This window comes from Sus scrofa, chromosome 10 (assembly GCF_000003025.6).
Source record: "Sus scrofa isolate TJ Tabasco breed Duroc chromosome 10, Sscrofa11.1, whole genome shotgun sequence".
Classification (NCBI taxonomy): Eukaryota; Metazoa; Chordata; class Mammalia; order Artiodactyla; family Suidae; genus Sus; species Sus scrofa.
In genome coordinates, this window is record NC_010452.4 from 11,319,124 (window position 1) to 11,336,597 (window position 17,474).

General features: G+C 50.3%; 1 protein-coding gene and 1 pseudogene across 3 annotated transcripts in view; one reads left to right on the plus strand and one right to left on the minus strand.

The window, feature by feature from the left end:
* The window catches only part of HHIPL2 (HHIP like 2), a 29,197-nt gene that overhangs the window by 3,277 nt on the left and 8,446 nt on the right, over positions 1-17,474 (minus strand). For all 3 annotated transcript variants that reach the window (XR_002336124.1, XR_001299173.2, XM_005667921.3), the window contains exons 2-7: positions 15,711-16,424; positions 11,633-12,285; positions 10,598-10,741; positions 8,410-8,741; positions 6,342-6,468; positions 3,920-4,065 (exon numbers count right to left, since the gene is read on the minus strand). Coding sequence is in view for 1 of the 3 variants with exons in the window: in XM_005667921.3 (XP_005667978.1) it covers positions 3,920-4,065; positions 6,342-6,468; positions 8,410-8,741; positions 10,598-10,741; positions 11,633-12,285; positions 15,711-16,331 (2,023 nt within the window). In the remaining 2 variants the exon portion in view is untranslated. The remainder of the gene's footprint in view (positions 1-3,919; positions 4,066-6,341; positions 6,469-8,409; positions 8,742-10,597; positions 10,742-11,632; positions 12,286-15,710; positions 16,425-17,474) is intronic.
* On the plus strand, positions 13-3,667 carry LOC102160768 (annotated as a pseudogene).

The following is a 17,474-nucleotide window of genomic DNA, read 5'->3' on the forward strand; positions in this document are numbered from 1 at the left end:
CAAGGACAGGACATGAGGCGGGACCAGGATGGCTGGGCTTGTGGCCCTGAAACGTGTGAGCCCCGGAAGGGGACCCCGGAATCCCGACAGCTGGGCCAGGGAGGTCCCCAAGGTTCCCAGACCGGCTCAGGGAGTCACCCAGCAGAGGCCTGTTTCTGCTCCTATTCCCTGAACCGAAGGCCCCCTCAGCTGATGTAGCATCTCTGCTTTCAGAAACATCATCTCAGAGGGGTCCCACCCCCCTCCCCACCCTTCACTGTGGATAAGGCTTCTCTGCGAAGCCCCCGAAATAGGCTGAGCACCACTTATCAGACAGTTCGTGTTATACGATATAGATAAATACGGTATATATAAATCATATAAGTTACATAGTATATACATATAATACAAATATAAATTACACCTCATGCATATAACATGTTCTATATTATATACATATAAAATATAAACGTGTATTATATACATGTAATATATATATAATATAAATTATATACATATGGTATAAATATAAATTCTATACCTATAATACACATGCCAAATGGAGTAACTCTTCTTAGGGCCTTAAAGAAGAGAGGGCCAGGGAGGCCCCGGGGCCCCCAGACTGTCTCAGGGCGGGGGGGGGGTCACCCAGCAGAGGCCCATTTCTCCTCCTGTCCCCTCCCCACCCCCAGTGGACCCTCCTCGAGCTCCCCCCCCTGAAGTCTGGGTTCCGTATTTCTTGCGACCCGGCACTCAGCCCCGTGGTCCTGTCCACACCCCCCCGCAGAAATCACCTCTGCCCCGGCCTCCTTCGTCTCTCTTACAAGGGGTCCCTGTTTGCTCCTGTTTCCTCGCCTTCGAACACCAGAAAACGCCGTTCCTTTCTCACAGTAGGCACCTCATTCCACCTCGTTTCCCAGTTACCCGTGAGGACCATGGAGTGAGGGGTTTACGAGCCCCACTTCAGTCCAATGAACCTGACTTTGAAGCTGAGAACACCAGCGAGCATCCATGTTGTCTCAGGCAACCTCTCCACCTGGGGGACCCTCGTGTGACTTCTTCATTGGTAAAAGGGAGCTGATAGTACGTCCCACGATTATTAGGTCTCAAAGCAGAATGTGTTCGCTAATGAGAAGTTCCTCTTCCCTCCCTGTTTATTCCCGAAGGGCCGGTCCTGTGACAGTTCTGTGAGCCTGGTACGTCTGTGCCATCACACTGGATTTAATTCCTTCGCTATTGTGTGCTTTACACACACGCTCTCCATTTTTTTTTCTTTTTATTTTTTATTTTTTTATTTTTTTATCTTTTTGCCCTTTCTAGGGCCGCTCCCACAGCATATGGAGGTTCCCAGGCTAGGGGTCGAATTAGAGCTGCAGCCGCCAGCCTACACCACAGCCGCAGCAACGGTGGATCCAAGCCACATCTGCAACCTACACCACAGCTCACAGCAACACCAGATCCTGAACCCACTGAGTAAGGCCAGGGATTGAACCCTCATCCTCATGGATACTAGGCAGGTTCCTTACCACTGAACCACGACGGGAACTCCTCCTGCAGGCATTATGATCTCAACCAGCGCTCTTGACTACGCACTTTGGTGAGTGACATACAGAAATCCAACCCAGCAAAATTCAGCCACGGGCAGCCCCACACCCACCACTCACTCATTTATTTACTCGTGTGTCTGTGCCAGCTGTCGGCTAGAAGAACTCCGGAAATAAATTGTAGCAACAGTAGAGGCAGAGTGCTGATGCCACTAAAAAGAGACTTAGCTAAAGCTGGTGCCTGAAAGTCAAATAATGAAATAATAGCCCTGAATATGTCAGTAATGGAAAAGACTGTGACGCAGAAAATCTGAATCACTCTGGGCAAAAACACAGAAGCAAGCAACTCTGGAAGGAAAGAACTTGCCTCGGGAACCGCCTCCCGGGCTTGAGGGCTGCCCTCGGGCAGCATCTGGCTCAGGAACACCTTGGCAAATCCACTGTGTCCGTTTCTGCCAAGGACACTTCGCTGTGTTTGCCAGATGTACTGAGCGCTATTCAAAAACTGCCTGTTTTCTCCTGCGAGAAGCCTACCAGCTCAACAGACGAAACCATCAAAAGCTGGGATTTCTGTGGCCTCCTGAAAAGGGACAGGCCACGGCATACAGCAGCTCAGGGGTCCCTGGGCCAGTGGCCTCCAGGGGACTCCAGCCTCCTTGGGGCACCAGCCTGTGGCTTTGACAGCACTCACGTTCCACTGGGCATCAGCCTGCCAGCCTGTAGTTTTCCTCCTTTTTTGTATGTTTGCACTTAAAATTTGGAACTCACAAGGACTTTTCTCCATGAAGAACATTTGAATTTTCCAAAATACCCTCTCCTGCAGGGCAGGGAGAAGTGGGACCGTGCGGCTGTCGGTGGCCAGCGCATCTCCCACGGCCGCACATCCCGCCGCCTGGGCCTTGGTCCCGAGTCCCACATCCACCTGCTGCAGAGCTTGCTTATGAACGCATCGAGGTGTCATGGGCATGCGTGGACGAGCTGAGGGGCTACACAGAGAAGCTCATCGACTCTGGGAAGCTGGAAGACACCAACAAATGAGCCATGCGCACAGCTGACTTGTGGCCCACGGAGAGAGACTCAATCCCAAAGCTGTTTCAAGTACTGGCCCCTGGGTTCCACGTCCAGACTGGGGACTACAGGAGAATGCTGCAGATCCCAAATCGGAATGAGCAGGATCGGGCCAGGATGGCAGTGATTGCATATAAAGGGAACTGCCTGCCACCTTTGCCCCTGCCTCGCAGGGACAGCAATCCTACACTCCTAAACCAGCTACTTCAGGGGCTGCAGCAGAACCAGGAAGCAAACAGCCACACAGCTCAAACACCAGCAATTTAATTGGAGCCAAGAGTGTATGCCCCTCATGGGTGCCCAGGATGCCAGGCCTTGGGAGCTCTTCTAAGAAGAACTAGAGCTAGCGTTGTAAAACAGACCATCTTATTGGAGCCCAGAACCTTCTGGGAGCCAGATAATCCTCTTTGCAAAATAGATAAAGTTCCCTGTATGAATATATGTAAACTGATTTTTTTTTTCTCCCCTTGGGATTTCTGGAGAACAAGAACCTCCTTGGTCTCTGAGACAGTAAATTCAAAAACAAACAAAGAAAACCAAACTACCTTCTCCTTCAATCAAATACGCATCTCAAACTATCTATCCATGAGCCAGCTGGGAGCAAAGGGTCCAGCTGCTGCTGGCTTTCGTTATGACCCACTGAGCAAAGCTCCTGTGCAGTCACCGTGACTCAGGGTGGAAAGAGACCAAACACCGGAGGAACCATCAAAGCTCTGGCTTACACTCGCAGAGAGTCCTAGGTCTGGAAGGGACCCTGAGCCATCATTTTAGTCTCTTCCTTGCTTCCAAATGTGGCTAGATGCCGTGCAAATACCATAAAGGTCAGAAGCCCTGTCGCCACTTAGGTCAAACAAAATAAAATTTTGACTTTCAAAATGGAATGTAATTGGGAGAACACTAACTAGTACATTATAAAAGGTGACTAAGTGCTGGTGAAAATGGGAGAAGTGATAGCTGTTGTTTAAATAACGATAAAAGGAGTTCCCCTTGTGGCTCAGCAGGTTACAAACCCAACAAGTATCCAGGAGGATGCAGGTTCAATCCCAGGCCTTGCTCAGTGGGTTAAGGATCCAGAGTTGACATGAGCTTCAGTGCTGGTCACAGATGTGGCTTGGATCTGGCACTGCTGTGGCTGTGGCATAGGCCAGCAGCTGCAGCTCCGATTCAACTCCTAGCTTGGGAACCTCCATATGCCATGGGTGCAGCCAAAAAAAAAAAAAAAAAAAAAAAACCGACAATAATAATTATAATAAATGTCTACTCCAAAAGGCCTGTGGTTATCTAAGTTCCAGAAAGAAGAAATAAAATAACCTTGTACATTTTGTTACCTGCTTCGTCTTCAGCAAAGGAGATGATAAACTTGCTGTATGTGCTGATCAGCCCTGGGAAGGCACAGGACTCAGTGTTGCTCAGGCAAATGTCCCGTTTCTTCCATTTCTTGGTTCTTCTATCTTCCTGCAAAGCCATAAGCCGACTAGATGAAAAATAAAACCTTATATTTTAGGAATCCATATTTCCACCCTGAAAGATATTCTTTCTTCCTATAATTAGGCAATCCTTGAGTACTAGGACCGAGCCACCCCAGGAGATCAATAACTAACTTCTTGCAAAGCAGAACGTAGTGGAGATTTCTAAAGGATTAAAGAAAGGATGTGTCAGCACAGACTTCTATATCCAGCAAAACTTTCAAAAATGAAGAGAAAATAAAGACCACGAAAGCAGAGAGACTTCATGATCACTAGATCCATTTTCCCCAAAATGTTGAAGGAAGCAATTCAAGCAGAATAAAAGTGATAATATCAGAAGGCCACGTGCATCTATTCACAGGAATGAGGAGTGTTAGGCACGGCAGCCGTATTTTTTTTTTTTTTTTAATGCCACTGTAAAGCATCACCACAGCGTGGTGGCTTAAAACAACACACCCATATTCTCTCTTACAGTTATGGAGGCCAAAATTCTGCAATGGGTTTTCTCTGGGCCAAAATCAAAGTCTTGGCAGGGCTGTGCTCCTACCAGAGATTCTAGGGGACAAGCCTGTTTCCTTGTCCTTTCCACTGTCTGGATGCTGTCCTCATTTCTTGGCTCATGGTCCCATACCGCACTGCCTTTTCTCTCATGGCTTCTGTTGTCACACTGCCACCTCCTCCATCCTCAAAGTTCCCTCTCCCTCCTCCTTCCAGAGATGCTTGTGATTACACATAGGACCCATGTAGACAAAACAGCATGATCTCCTGATCATATGGAGTATGTTTTGTGACCACAATCAAACTAAATTAGAAGTCAATGCAGAAAGATTTCTGGAAATTAAATAACAGACTTCAAAAAAAAAAAAATCATGGAACAAAGAAATCAAAGGGGGAATTAGAAAAAAAAAAAATTAGGTGTTCCCGTCATGGCACAGCGGAAGTGAATCCAACTAGGAACCATGAGGTTGTGGGTTCAATCCCCTGGCCTCGCTCAGTGGGTTAAGGATCCGGCATTGCCATGAGCTGTGGTGTAGGTTGCAGATGCAGCTCAGATCCCACACTGCTGTGGCTCTGGCGTAGGCCAGCGGCTACACCTCCGATTAGACCCCTAGACTGGGAATCTCCATGTGCTGCGGGTGCGGCCCTAAAAAAGGACAAAAGACAAAAGAAAGAAAAAAGAAAAAAAAATTAACCAAATGAAGATCAAGACAAATATATCAAAATATGCGGGATGCTGTGAAAGCAGAACTTGAGAGGAAACTTAAAGCACTAAACACGTATACTAGACAAAGACGACAGGTCTCAGATCACTGACCTCAGCTTCCATCAGAAGAAACAAGAAATAGAAGAGAAAATCAAACTCAAACCAAGAGGAAGGAAGAAAAATATAAATCAATGAAATAGAAAAAGGACAACAATAGGGAAAAAAAGAACTCAAAAGCTGGCTTTTGAAAAGATCAAAAAATTTTATAAACCACTAGCCAGACTGACCAGGAAAAAAAATCAAAAGAGAGAGAGAAATTACAAATATTGGGAATAAGAGACATTACTATAATTTCCAGTTTATTAAAAGGATAATAAAGGAATATTATAAATTTGACAACGGACATGAACTGGACAAAGTCCCTCAAAGGCACAGTCTACCAAGGCTCTTCAGGAAGAAAGAAAGAAGCAGAATACTTAAACTGTTAAAGAAACTGAATTTGGAGTTAAACGTCTCCATTAGGAAAACTTCAGAGGACTTCTGGTTTCTGGCCCAGCATCCTCATGATAATCCTCATGATAAACAAAAGGATGAACAAACTGAAAAAATCCACACCTCTTCTTAGATCCATAAGAGAAGGGAGGTCACAGGGAAAACCCCGCTCCTCAAGCTGGAGAGACCAACAGGCGGATACCGAGAATCACGACTTACAGAAAACCACAAGCAGGAGTCTCCAAAGGAATCGGTTCTGGGGTGGGAAACCTAACCCGTCTTTGACAAATTGCTAGAAGCTCAAAATGTGGCAAAGTACAAGAGTTAAAAACTCCAGGGCTGCCCAGCCGCCTCTGTGACGTCTACCTCCAGGAACGGGACCAGTTTTGCACAGTAAGTAGGAGAGAAAAAGCCCCTTGTGCCTCCAGCAGGTGGAGGGGAACAGGAGGTACAGTGAACCGTGCCAGGGCTTTTCTGTTTGTCTTAACAAATGTCAGCCCTCAGGAGACACTACTTAACCGGAGACTAATCTGCCTGCTAATAAAATGTTTTTTTAAAAAAAGAAGGTGGACGTCGGTCCTTCCTTACCCGCTCATGAAGTCTCCGAAGATGTAGAGCCCATTGAGATTTGGGGATTCACAGCCTCGGTACACGTGCCCTCCGGTAACTGACTTCCCCACCGCGTGGCCATAGGCATAGATGGGCAGAATGTCATCTGTCCGGCAACAGGGAACAGAGGGAACATTGTGGCTAAACACCGGAGCTCAGAGGAGGACGGAGGGGCTTTAAATGTCGTCGCCTGACTGAGTGGGGAACACTTCATCTCTTTGCGAGGACAGGCAGCCCCGTGAATCACGTGTTATTTTTCTCAGCAGAGCAGCCATGCTATTTGTGAGCTTCCCAATGGACCGGCCTCTGCAAGCAGAGGGAAGACCTAAAACTCCCCCATCAGTGAGGCAGTGACCTGGAAATCCACACACCTAAACTTTTCCCCTAGGTTGATATGGCAGATACTCAGGTTTAAGGATTTGGAATATCACAAGGGTCTGGAAGATGGCTTTGTAACATGGAGCTGAACAGAGCAAGGTTCAGCAAGGCCGGCCCAGGACAGGCACTCCCCGCCCCATGTCCTTCACCTGCCTTTTGTCTGTAGAAAAACCTTAGCCAAAGAATAAATTTAATTGGAGAAAGGAAAAAATGCAGGAGGAAAATATTATTTTGTCAAATGGGACAAAATAATAATAGTTTAGTCATTAAACCAAGTCAAGGATATTTAGTTCCTCCTCAAAGGCTACAGATAATATTCGGAGCCACATCCTCTCTGCTGTTTTATAGATAATGAAACCCCCACCCGAACAGAAGAAGTTAACTACATGATAACCAGACTGTAGCCATGACATAAGCCGCTCCATCCTGCACAATTCCAAGAAGTGGCTTCAAGAAAATGGGAATAGCCAGCTCCCATCACTTCCTATCTACGGGACAGAGTGAGAATAGATTATAGGTTGTACTCTGGGGATTTTGTTTTCTGTACGTATTTGTTATTTAAAAACAAAAACAAACAAACAAACAAAAAACCCTCATTTAAAAAAAAAAAAAAAAAGAAAGAGAAGAAAATGGGAAAAAAACTGACCCTGGAGCTGAAGATTCAGTAGACTTAAAAAAATCAAGGTGACACTGCTCGGACCACTGCACAACAGCAGTGGCTGGTTTTTAAGGGCTGCACTTACAGCATATGGAAGTTCCCAGGCTAGGGGTTGAATCAGAGCTGCAGCTGCTGGCCTACACCACAGCCACAGCAATGCCAGATCCAAGCTGCCTCTGGGGCCCACGCTATAGCTCATGGCAACACCAGATCCTTAACCCACTGAGCAAGGCTAGGGGTCAAACCTGAATCCTCCCACTAGTTGGGCTGGATACTAGTTGGGTTCTTAACCCACTGAGCCACAATGGGAACTCCTGCACAACCAGTTTCAAGAGATGGTCAGGCTGACTTGGCTGCCCTGCACGTAGCCCCCTCCCTCCACCTAAACACCGCCAGGATTGGCGAGGGGGGGACGGGTTCTTTGGATCATGAGTCCACCCTCTCCCCAGGATTGCCTGTTTCCTCAGTAAAGCTATCTTTCCTTTTTCCCAACCTTTGTCTCTCAGTATTGGATTCCTGAGCCACAAAAAGCTGAACCCAAGTTTGGTAACAAGAAGACAAAAAAGACTATGCAATGGTGATAAAGTCAGAAAGCCAGAACCTTAAGCCAAATGGAGTTTCTAAAGCACGCCTTGATCATTGATGTTTAGGGATTCATGGAATATCATCTCTGTGGGCCGTCCCAAATGAGAAATAAATGAAACCTCACAGCCACCTACTGTCTTCTGCCAGTGGTTCAAAACTGTATGCCTGAAAATCACATGAGTAACTTATTTGAAATATAGGTTCCTAGTTCCATCCCACCCACCCACCCCCAGTCCATGCAGGATTTAATTCATCAGTTCACGAGCTGCAGGTGCCAGCGGATGGAGGACGGCCCTGAGAAGCACCCCCCTGCAGAACACAAAGGCCCTGGGAAACCCCACAGGGCAAAACATGCCCAGGTTTTAGTCCCCCATCTGCATGTGCAACTGGCTCAACTCATTCCAGAAATCAGAGCTTCTCACTTACCCAAGGAGGAGTTGTGACAAAGCGTCTTGTCATAACATTCGAACCCTTCCTTCGCCCTCCAGCCGTAGTTTCCGCCTTTAACAATGATGTCAATTTCTTCAAACCTGTTCTGTCCCACGTCCCCGCAGAACATCCGTCCTCGGCCCTTGCGTGTGACGGGGTCCCCTCGGTCCACGGCACAGCGCCACATGTTTCTGATCCCGTAGGCGTAGATGGCAGGATGGGCCCCTGGCTCAGAGACAAACGGATTGTCCCGGGGGACTCGGTAGCGCTGGCCCCCTGAGCCTGCTCCGTTCACATCAATCCTTAACACTTTTCCCAGCAGGGAGCTTCTGAAAGGAAGAAGGCCATGAGACAGGAACAGCGTACGCAGGCAGACGTGGGACTGCTGGATCATGGGCTGGTTCTATTTTTCAGTTTTGGAGACAGAAGTGCTTTCCATAGAAGCTGCACTATATACTTTGCATCCCCCTTGAAAGTATACAGAGGTTCAGATTTCTCCACATCCTGCCAACACCCGTCCTTCACCTGTGTTTTGTAATACCCGTCCTAACAAGGGTGAGGGGCTGTCTCATTGTGGTCTGGATTTGCATTTCCCTGATGCCCAGACACTGGGCATCGTGTCATGCACCTGTTCGCCATCTGTAGGCAAGGGAAGTTCTAGAGAGGTCTGCCAGGCCACCTTTTCCCTACAATTTATCAGACTCCATGGCACACTTAAAACTTTTAAGGGGGTGGATCTCATGTTAGGTATTCTAGATAAAATAAAGTGGCCTAGGACTGGAGGAAATGGCTCAGGAGAGCCTACTTATGGTTAATCTCAAGTGACAACCAAGAAAAACATGGGGAGACATGATGCACTCTATCTATCCATCCATCTATCCATCTCTCTACCCATCTACCTGTCTGTCTGTCCGCCCACCCATCTATCTATCCACCTGCCTACCTACCTACGTACCTGGTCTATACATCTATCTAGTGTTATGACCTCCCAGTTTTTAGCTCAAAGAGAACTACTAGGCAAAATTTGATGCCGTTGGGGTCCATGTGACACTGAGCAAGTTGCAGCTTCAATTGTTTAAATGTTTACCACGGGATGGTTTCTCTCAGGTTTGGTCTAATACTATGAATTTTTTAAAGGAGCTGGTTCTGTTCTTCATACAGTCATGTGGTCCGTAGAAGCAATGGCGGCTTTTGAGCAGCTCTGCCCGGGACTGTGGTCTGTGAGCTGGGCTTCCTCACTGGTAAAGCAGGGGAGAGACAAACACTACCTTGCTGCGTGGTTGTGACGGAAGCGTCAAATGAGTCATTGTGTACACAGCGTATAACGCGATTCCTGACATTGAGTCAGCATTTGACAAATGTGAGTTCTCTATTATCATCAACCCCTGTATCTTAATTACGGGGGGAAATGGGAGCCACGTGCTTGCTGGGTGCAAAGGGTAGAGGGATCACGGGACTTTCTCGAGCGAGCACAGCCTCAAGGGCTCCTGCGCCGGACTGTCTGAGTTTGAATTTGGTTCCTCTACTCCCTCCGTGTGTGACCTTGGACAAAGGACTTCGCTCCTTTCTGCCTCTACTTTCTCGGCTGTGAAATGGCTCTCCTGATACCTACACCCCGTAGGATCCATTCGCTCCAGGTGTCTTTAGGGCGGGATCCCCAGCGCCAGGCACGCCTCGAGGTGCGTGGGATACAGCAATGACGAGAACAGATGCAAATTCCTGCCCCTGTGGTTGCCAGAAGGACGTTCTCGAACACACTTAAGGCATCCAGAACAGCACCGGACACAAAGTAAGCGTCCAGCCTAAGGTGTCATTGGCTCTTATTAACTAACTTCTCACATGTTTCCGGGCCCAGCACAGTGCCTGGAACACGGTGATCAATAGCAGTGGGGCTGGATCGAACCAAATGGTCAGATCCTGGTGTCGGAACAGTGCCCTGCTAGTTAATACTTTAACCACTCTGAAGTCACGTCTTCCTGCCTCTGAGAGTTACCTTGAGCCTCCCTACTAGACACCAGGCCCGAAATGCACAGGACAGAAAACCAAATATTCCTCCCGTTGTCTCAACAGGGGGCTACATCGTGCAATAAGCGACGTGGGTTTGGCCCTCTGCAGATTTTCATCTCAGCAAAAAAACCCAGGGGCTCACCCTAAAGGGACAGGGGCCCAGCTTCACCCAGCTTACTTGTTCTGAGCATTTCCAAACTTGCCGAAGGGGTCCCCAGCCTGCCCTCCATCCCCAGTGAATATGTACATATAGCCATCCAGGCCAAAAAGCAGCTGTCCCCCGTTATGATTGGAGGCTGGTTCTTCTATCTCCAAGATGACCCTGGAAGGAAAAAGAAGCCAAGCTTTGATGCAAACTGAAACAGCAGTCTCTTGAGATATCCAGAAATGACTGGGTCAAGCCAGCCAAGACCTGCTTCAGAGTTTCCAGGGATCACAAAGCAGGGAGCCTGGGGCTCTGGAACCCCCCTCCCCACCCCCGCTTCCAAGGATCCTTCTTGATTCCTTTTTCTTTCAGATCCTGACTTCATGAGCTGTACACCCAGCAGGGTAACAAGCACCCTTTTATGGGGGTTTGGCCTTACTCTCTGCTCTGCTGGGCTCTCAGCCTCTTCCTCTGGGCAACCTAGGGGTTAGTCTATCACTTTTTCATGCTCTTCTTCATCCCCCAACCTGTCCATACTGGAATAGAGAGAGACAAGGCAGAAAGAAGAAGGAAAAAGGCAGAAGGGGAGTTCCCTTCGTGGCTCAGCGGTTAACGAACCCAAGTAGGATCCATGAGGATACAGGTTTGATTCCTGGCCTGTTCAGTGGGTTAAGGATCCAGTGTTGCCATGCGCTGTGGTGTAGGTCTCAGATGCAGCTCTGATTTGACACCTGGCCTGGTAAATGTCCATATGCCGCAGGTGCAGCCATAAAATGAATAAATTAATTAATTCCCCAGACCCTTACAGCTGCTGGCTTTTGTTTGCCCTCCATAAAACCAAGCAAGCCAGGCTCTAGTTAACTGAGAGGTAGATGGTCACGCCCCACGAAGACCACACACTCAGGAAGCTAACATGGGTTAATCTCATTAACCAGCAATGACTCCTCCATCATCGTTACAAACGAGTAGCTCTAAACCCAGGAGAGTTCCCCATATCATCTCAGAGGACCCGCTGGCTGTCTTCTGGAACACAGTACAGGGCTGCAGGTTCTCGTGGGTATACCTCACCTCTCTGATTTGGGATCAGCTTTGTTGGGATCAGCCCGGGACACCTTCATCTCACTAATCCGGATCTTCTCTGCCCTCTTCTTGCCCAGGCATGAATAATAAATGTAGAACTTGCGGTTGCGGCGGAACTGAGGATGAAAAGCCAACCCCAGGAAGCCCCTCTCATCCCCAATCCACGGAGAGCTCAGCACGATGCTCTTGAGGTCCAAGAAGGGCTGTTCCAGGCGACTCCCGTCGGGCAGAAAGACCCACACCACCCCCACCTGCTCGGCCACGAAGAGGCGGTGGGTGCCGTCCCCCGCATGGACCATGGAGACCGGGTTCCTCAGCCCGTTGGCCACCTCGGCCAGGCAGAGCTGCAGGCAGCCCCGAGGGTCCTCGGCCACCACCCCCAGCTTGCCGGTGAGATGGTTGCTCCTCAGGACGTTGGGGAAGCAGTAGTCCTGGTCCGGGAGATTGAGGAGGTGGCAGAAGCGGGCACCATCCTTCTGATGGGACTGCTGGAGGCGGCGGTCGCTGGTCAGCAGGGAGATGGCAGAGTGGCAGTTGGAGTGGAAGGCAGAGCAGTAGTCAGAGCAGAGCCCGGGAAGGTTCCGGAGCGGCGTCCGCGGGTTCTCAGCATCGTACAGGTGCGCGGCGTAGGGCGAGCACTCCTGGGAAAGAGGAGGAAGCTCAGCTCCCGCGGGCAGACTGGCCAGTGGGGCTGGAACCAGTCTATGAGCAAAGGGAGGAAAGGTCTGGAAAGAGCCAGGCTTCTGGAGTTCCTATGACCAACTAAAGTTCTTTTCTGGGATTCAAACTGTCTACCCAGTTAAGCTCCTGGAAGGCAGAAAGGGAAAAAAAAAAAAAATCTCATTTTCGCTATACTATCTCTAGCATTTTAACCTAGTTCTTGACATATAAGGTTTTTTTTAAATGCTCAATTTTTTCCTTAATGAAAGGATGGATGCCTCCATCTTTTATCAGAAATGCTGTAAGATTTCTTTATGCAAATCTGAAGCCATGTGGCAAACGTTTTATTTCACATTTATTGAATCTCAGTGTTGGATACATAATGTTAATTATTTAATTTTCTGTGCTTTTCCATATGTTCAAAATATATAATTGAAAAACAAAACTGGAATTCCCTGGTGGCCTAGCGGTTAAGGATCTGACATGGTCAGGTCACTACTGTGGCTTTGGTCACTGCTGTGCCTTGGGTTTGTTCCCTGGCCCTGGAACTTCTGCATGCCGCAGATGCGGCCAAAATAAATAAATGAACACGCAAGGTATCGTTCCCAGAGGTTACGCAGCTTATTTATAAAAAATACTGAAGTGCTTAATATATACAAAGCACCATGTTAGGAGATACGCAAATTTGAATTGTGGTGATAGGGCCATGTACCTGCTCTTTACAAACATATAGGCTGTAAATAAATGAGCGCCAGCTACTCTGGCCTCCCTAACCCATAGCATTTTCTAAGAGGAAAAGAGAATATCGTGGGCACATAACCAGCTCTCTGTAGTGATGAAAGACAGAGGCAACTGAGATGAGGAAGGTAAGAGCAGGTGAAAGGGGGTAATTTGGGGCCGGTGGAATAGAGCAGGCTCCACAGGCCTAGAACCCGCTTCAGATCCGTGCCACCCTCCACCCCCAACTCCGCCCCCGCCCAGCAGCTGGCCGCCCAGGGTCCTCTCATCACTTAGCTGTTCTCTCATCACTTAACTGAGGGGCCAGCAGCATTTCTAGGTGTATCTGAGCTTCTGTTCTCTCTATGTCCATCCTGACTGCAGATTGCAGAGCAAGCTATTGGGAAGAGCAGAAGAAAGAGCAGGTTATTGGGAAGAGGAGATTGATAGGAAGAGCAGAAGGAAGAGCAGCTTACTGGGAAGAGCAGAAGAAAGAGCAGGTTACTGGGAAGAGGAGGTTACTGGGAAGGGCAGAAGGAAGAGCCCAGGGATTCATCGAATCTCACCCGGGCTGGCTGTTTCCCTTTAGTGTTCTTGTCAGAGCTACTGACAGGGAGCCAGAGAGACTGCTGAGTCTCACCTGACTGACCTGTCCACTCCTGGGGAGCACGAAGAAGAGAGATAAGAGACAGAAATAAAGATGCAGTGTTAGGGAGGAGAGGATGGCTGTGGCCAGACCACCAGGCACCATCACAGGCTGCAATTGAGGGTTTGCACAGGTGCCTCTGCTCGGTCAGCTCAGTAACTATCATTCCTCTGTCTTAGAAAACTAAGGCTCAAGAAGGTCCCCACCACTGCCAGGCTCTGATCTCCGCCCTGGGGCTGCAACAGTGAGCGAGATGCACAAAGGCATCTGTTCTAACAGAGCTCACATCCGCCCCAGGTCGGGAAGCCATTGGGGGATGTGCCAGGGCCTGATGTGATCAAAAGGGCACAAGGAGTTCCCACTGTAGCACAACAGGATCAGCAGCATCTCTGCAGCACGGGGTGTAGGTTTGATCCCCTGACCCGCACAGTGGGTTGAGAATCCAGCATTGCCACAGCTGCGGCATAGGTCATGGTTGCAGCTCAGATCTGATCCCTGGCCCAGGAACTCCATATGCCTCAAGGAAGTCAAAAAAGAAAACAAAAACAAAATCAAAAGGATACGAGGCTTGGGCATAAGCCTCTGGCTTTGTGCCTGGCACTCTCAATAAGTCCTTTAAAACTCCTGATTCCTCATCAGTAAATTGGGAGTCATAGTAGTTCATTCTCTGCTTCCTGCAGAATCACCACTGGAACACATCACATGTGTGGGGGAAGAAAGAGGGAGAAGAAATTCAAATTGTGATGTTTAATAAATAGATACAAGTAGGTGATGCTTAAGCCTCAGAGTTGGGAAAGAGGAGAGCTGCTGAATTTGGCTTTTGCAACTTCACTCCCAAGGGAAGCGGGAGGGAGGGAGGAGACGTTTTTACCTGGGGGTAGCTGAGAAATTAAGAGTCTCGGTGTTGCTTACAAAAGCCCAGCTTCTGCCCAAATGGTTATTCAGAGTTAATTCTCCAAGAGGAAGCCTGGGGTGGGGGTAGGTGCCCGAGGCAAGAGAGGACAGGGGGGTGATTCCTTCCAGGTGGCCGGCTTCTGTGCCAGACTCTGCCATGTTCCCTGCCCGGGGAGGTGGGGTAGCCAGTTGGCTCTGGAATTGTAGCAGCAGGAAAGCCAAGTCATTGTGCTGACACGCCCAGGAGGGTCTCTGATGTAAGGTCTGCCTGGATGTGTGTCCCCAGCTCAGTTAGAGCGCTCCTCCTCAGCCTCTTTCATCGCTCTCCAGCTGGGACCCTCCCCTGCACCCTGAACCCCTTCCCACAAAGTGAGCGGGCAGCCTACATCCGGCAGGGTTCAGGCTGAGCCCTACGGAGGTGCTGTCTGCCAGGGACATGGGGTCTGGCCGCTGGAGAGCCAGGAGAAGCAGAACCTCTGAGTCACTGCCACGCCGCAGCTCCAACCTCTCCCGCTCTGCAAAGCCCGGGAGACCCCATCATCACCCCCAGAGACCCTCTGGCACAAACGACCCAGACCAGGACAGCATTCCCGCAGACACTGCTGCTCCCTCACACACTCCATGGGCAGCGCGGGTGTGTGCTGGGACCAGCACCCCCAGTGCCACAGAGAGGACCCAGAGCTTCTCCTCCCTGAAGAATCCCCATATCCTTCTTCTGGGGCCTGAGAAAGAACCGCAAATGAGCTTCAGGAAACCCGTGGAAACCAAACTCCGCCTCATGTGCCTGTCCAGAGCAGGAAGATCCAGGAGGAGGCAGCGGGCAGGTGAGCTTCTAAAGGGCTGGGTGCCCAGAGAGCCGTCCCCCCAGGACCCCCAGTGGCCACCCAGTAGGGCAGCAGCTGGAGAGGGCTGGAGGGGGCTGGAGGGGACTGGAGGGGGTTGAAGCAGGCTGGAAGGGCCTGGAGGGGACTGGAGAGACTGGAAGGGGCTGGAAGGGGCTGGAGCGCCTGGAAGGGGCTGGAAGGAACTGGAAGGGGCTGGAGGTGGCTGGAGGGGACCGGGAGGGGACTGGAGGGGGCCAGAAGGGACTCGGAGGCACTCTTTGGAGCTGGCTCCCTTGCTTGCCCGCAGGGTTCCGCTCAGGCCTACCTGGCAAAGGATGTCCTTAATGTAGCCTCCGCACAGCTCGTGGCCCTTTAGGTCGAAGTATTCCATGATGTCCCAGTACCGGGCAGCGATGCGGCGGTCCTTGCGCTGGTCACAGCAGCCGAAGTTGTCATAGTCAGAGCAAAACTCCAGGGGCAGGAGGGGCTGGAAGGGGGGCCCGTAATCCAGACACTGGGGGTGTCCCTGGAGCAAGCCCGCCCAGCCCAGCACGACTGCGAGGCAGAGGCAGAGAATTCGAGAAGCGCTCAGGAGCCAGGGGGCCTGCGGACTCCGCGCACGGCTGGGAGCGGCGAGCATCGTGGGGGCGCGCGAGCGCTGCGCTCTCTCGGGTCGGGCTCCGGCTCTGCGCGGGGCTCCCTCCGCCCCTGCTCGTGTCTCCTTCCTTCTTCTCCGCCCTCCTCTCACCGGGTTCGCGGAGGTGGTTTCTGAGCCACGTCCCTGGGGGCCGGGGAGCTGTCTCTTGCGAAAGCGCTGAAAGGTGTCCCTGTCCCCTCCAGGGCCCTCGAAAAGAAGCTGGCAGGAAGCCCGCCCTGACTGCTGAGCCGCTGGGTGCCCGGCTGCGGGGCCAAGGGTGTGATGCTGTCGGTGGCAGCCGTGGTCCATTAAAATGGCAAAGAATTCCCGCGGGGAGGGAGCAGGAAATTCACACTTTGCTTCTGTCTCTCCAGCCCTGCACGGGGCAGGCCGCTCAGAATCCTGCAGGGGAACAGCAGAACCCGGGGAGCAGAGCTGTCGGCAGCTCGGGACCCCCCTGTGGATCTGGGAAGGCCGGGGGCGGGGGGGGGGGGCGCTGCTGTTTGGTTCCTAGGGTCCGAAAAAGGTGTGTGTTCTGAGGGGTAGGAGGAGGGGCATTTCCGGAATCCTGAGGGGACGGCGAAGCTCATTTTGAGACGGATGGAAACATCAAATCCCGGTGTTGTGTAAAAAGCACTCACAGTGGTGTAGGCACTTACACTTTAAAAACGAACAAGGAGTTCCTGTTATGGCTCAGCGGGTTAAGGACCCGTCCTAGTCTCTCTGAGGATGCTGATTCAATCCCTGGCCTCGCTCTGTGGGTTAAGGATCCACCGTTGCAGAAAACTGCAGCATGTCTGGTGGATGCGGCTCAGATCCGCGTTGCTGTGGCTGAGGTGCAGGCCTGCATCGGCAGCTCTGATTGGAGCCCTAGCCTGGGAACCTCCCTGTGCTGCAGGTGCTGCGGGAAAAAGAGAAGAAAAATTTTTTAAAAAACCTAACAAGCAAAAAGTCATAGAAAAAGATCAGATTTGTGGTTATCAGGGGCGGGTGGGGAATTGGAGGAAGGTGATCAAGGCAATCAAAAGGTATAACCTTCCTCTTCAGGTTATATTATGTCGCCTTACGTTGTAAGATGGATAAGTACTGGGGATATAATGTGCACATGATAAATATAAGTCACACCGCCAGTATGTTATATATGAAAGTGGTGGCGTTCTCATCACAGGGAAGAGTACGTTTTTCTATTTCTGTAGTTTTTATATCTATATGAGAGGATGGATGGTCACTAAATGCACTGTGATTGTGATTTCGTGGTATGTGTCCGTCCAGTCATCACGCTGCACACCTGAAACGTACCCGGTGCTGTAACTCAGGAGAACCGGGGCGGGGTGGGGGGAGAGGACATGACGGAGGGAATGGGGTCTGCTGAGAGGGGAGTCAACAAGGACTCTTCGGGACAGTTTCATCAGGAAACACAGAACATCTGCTTTCTTTACTTTTTCTGGCCAC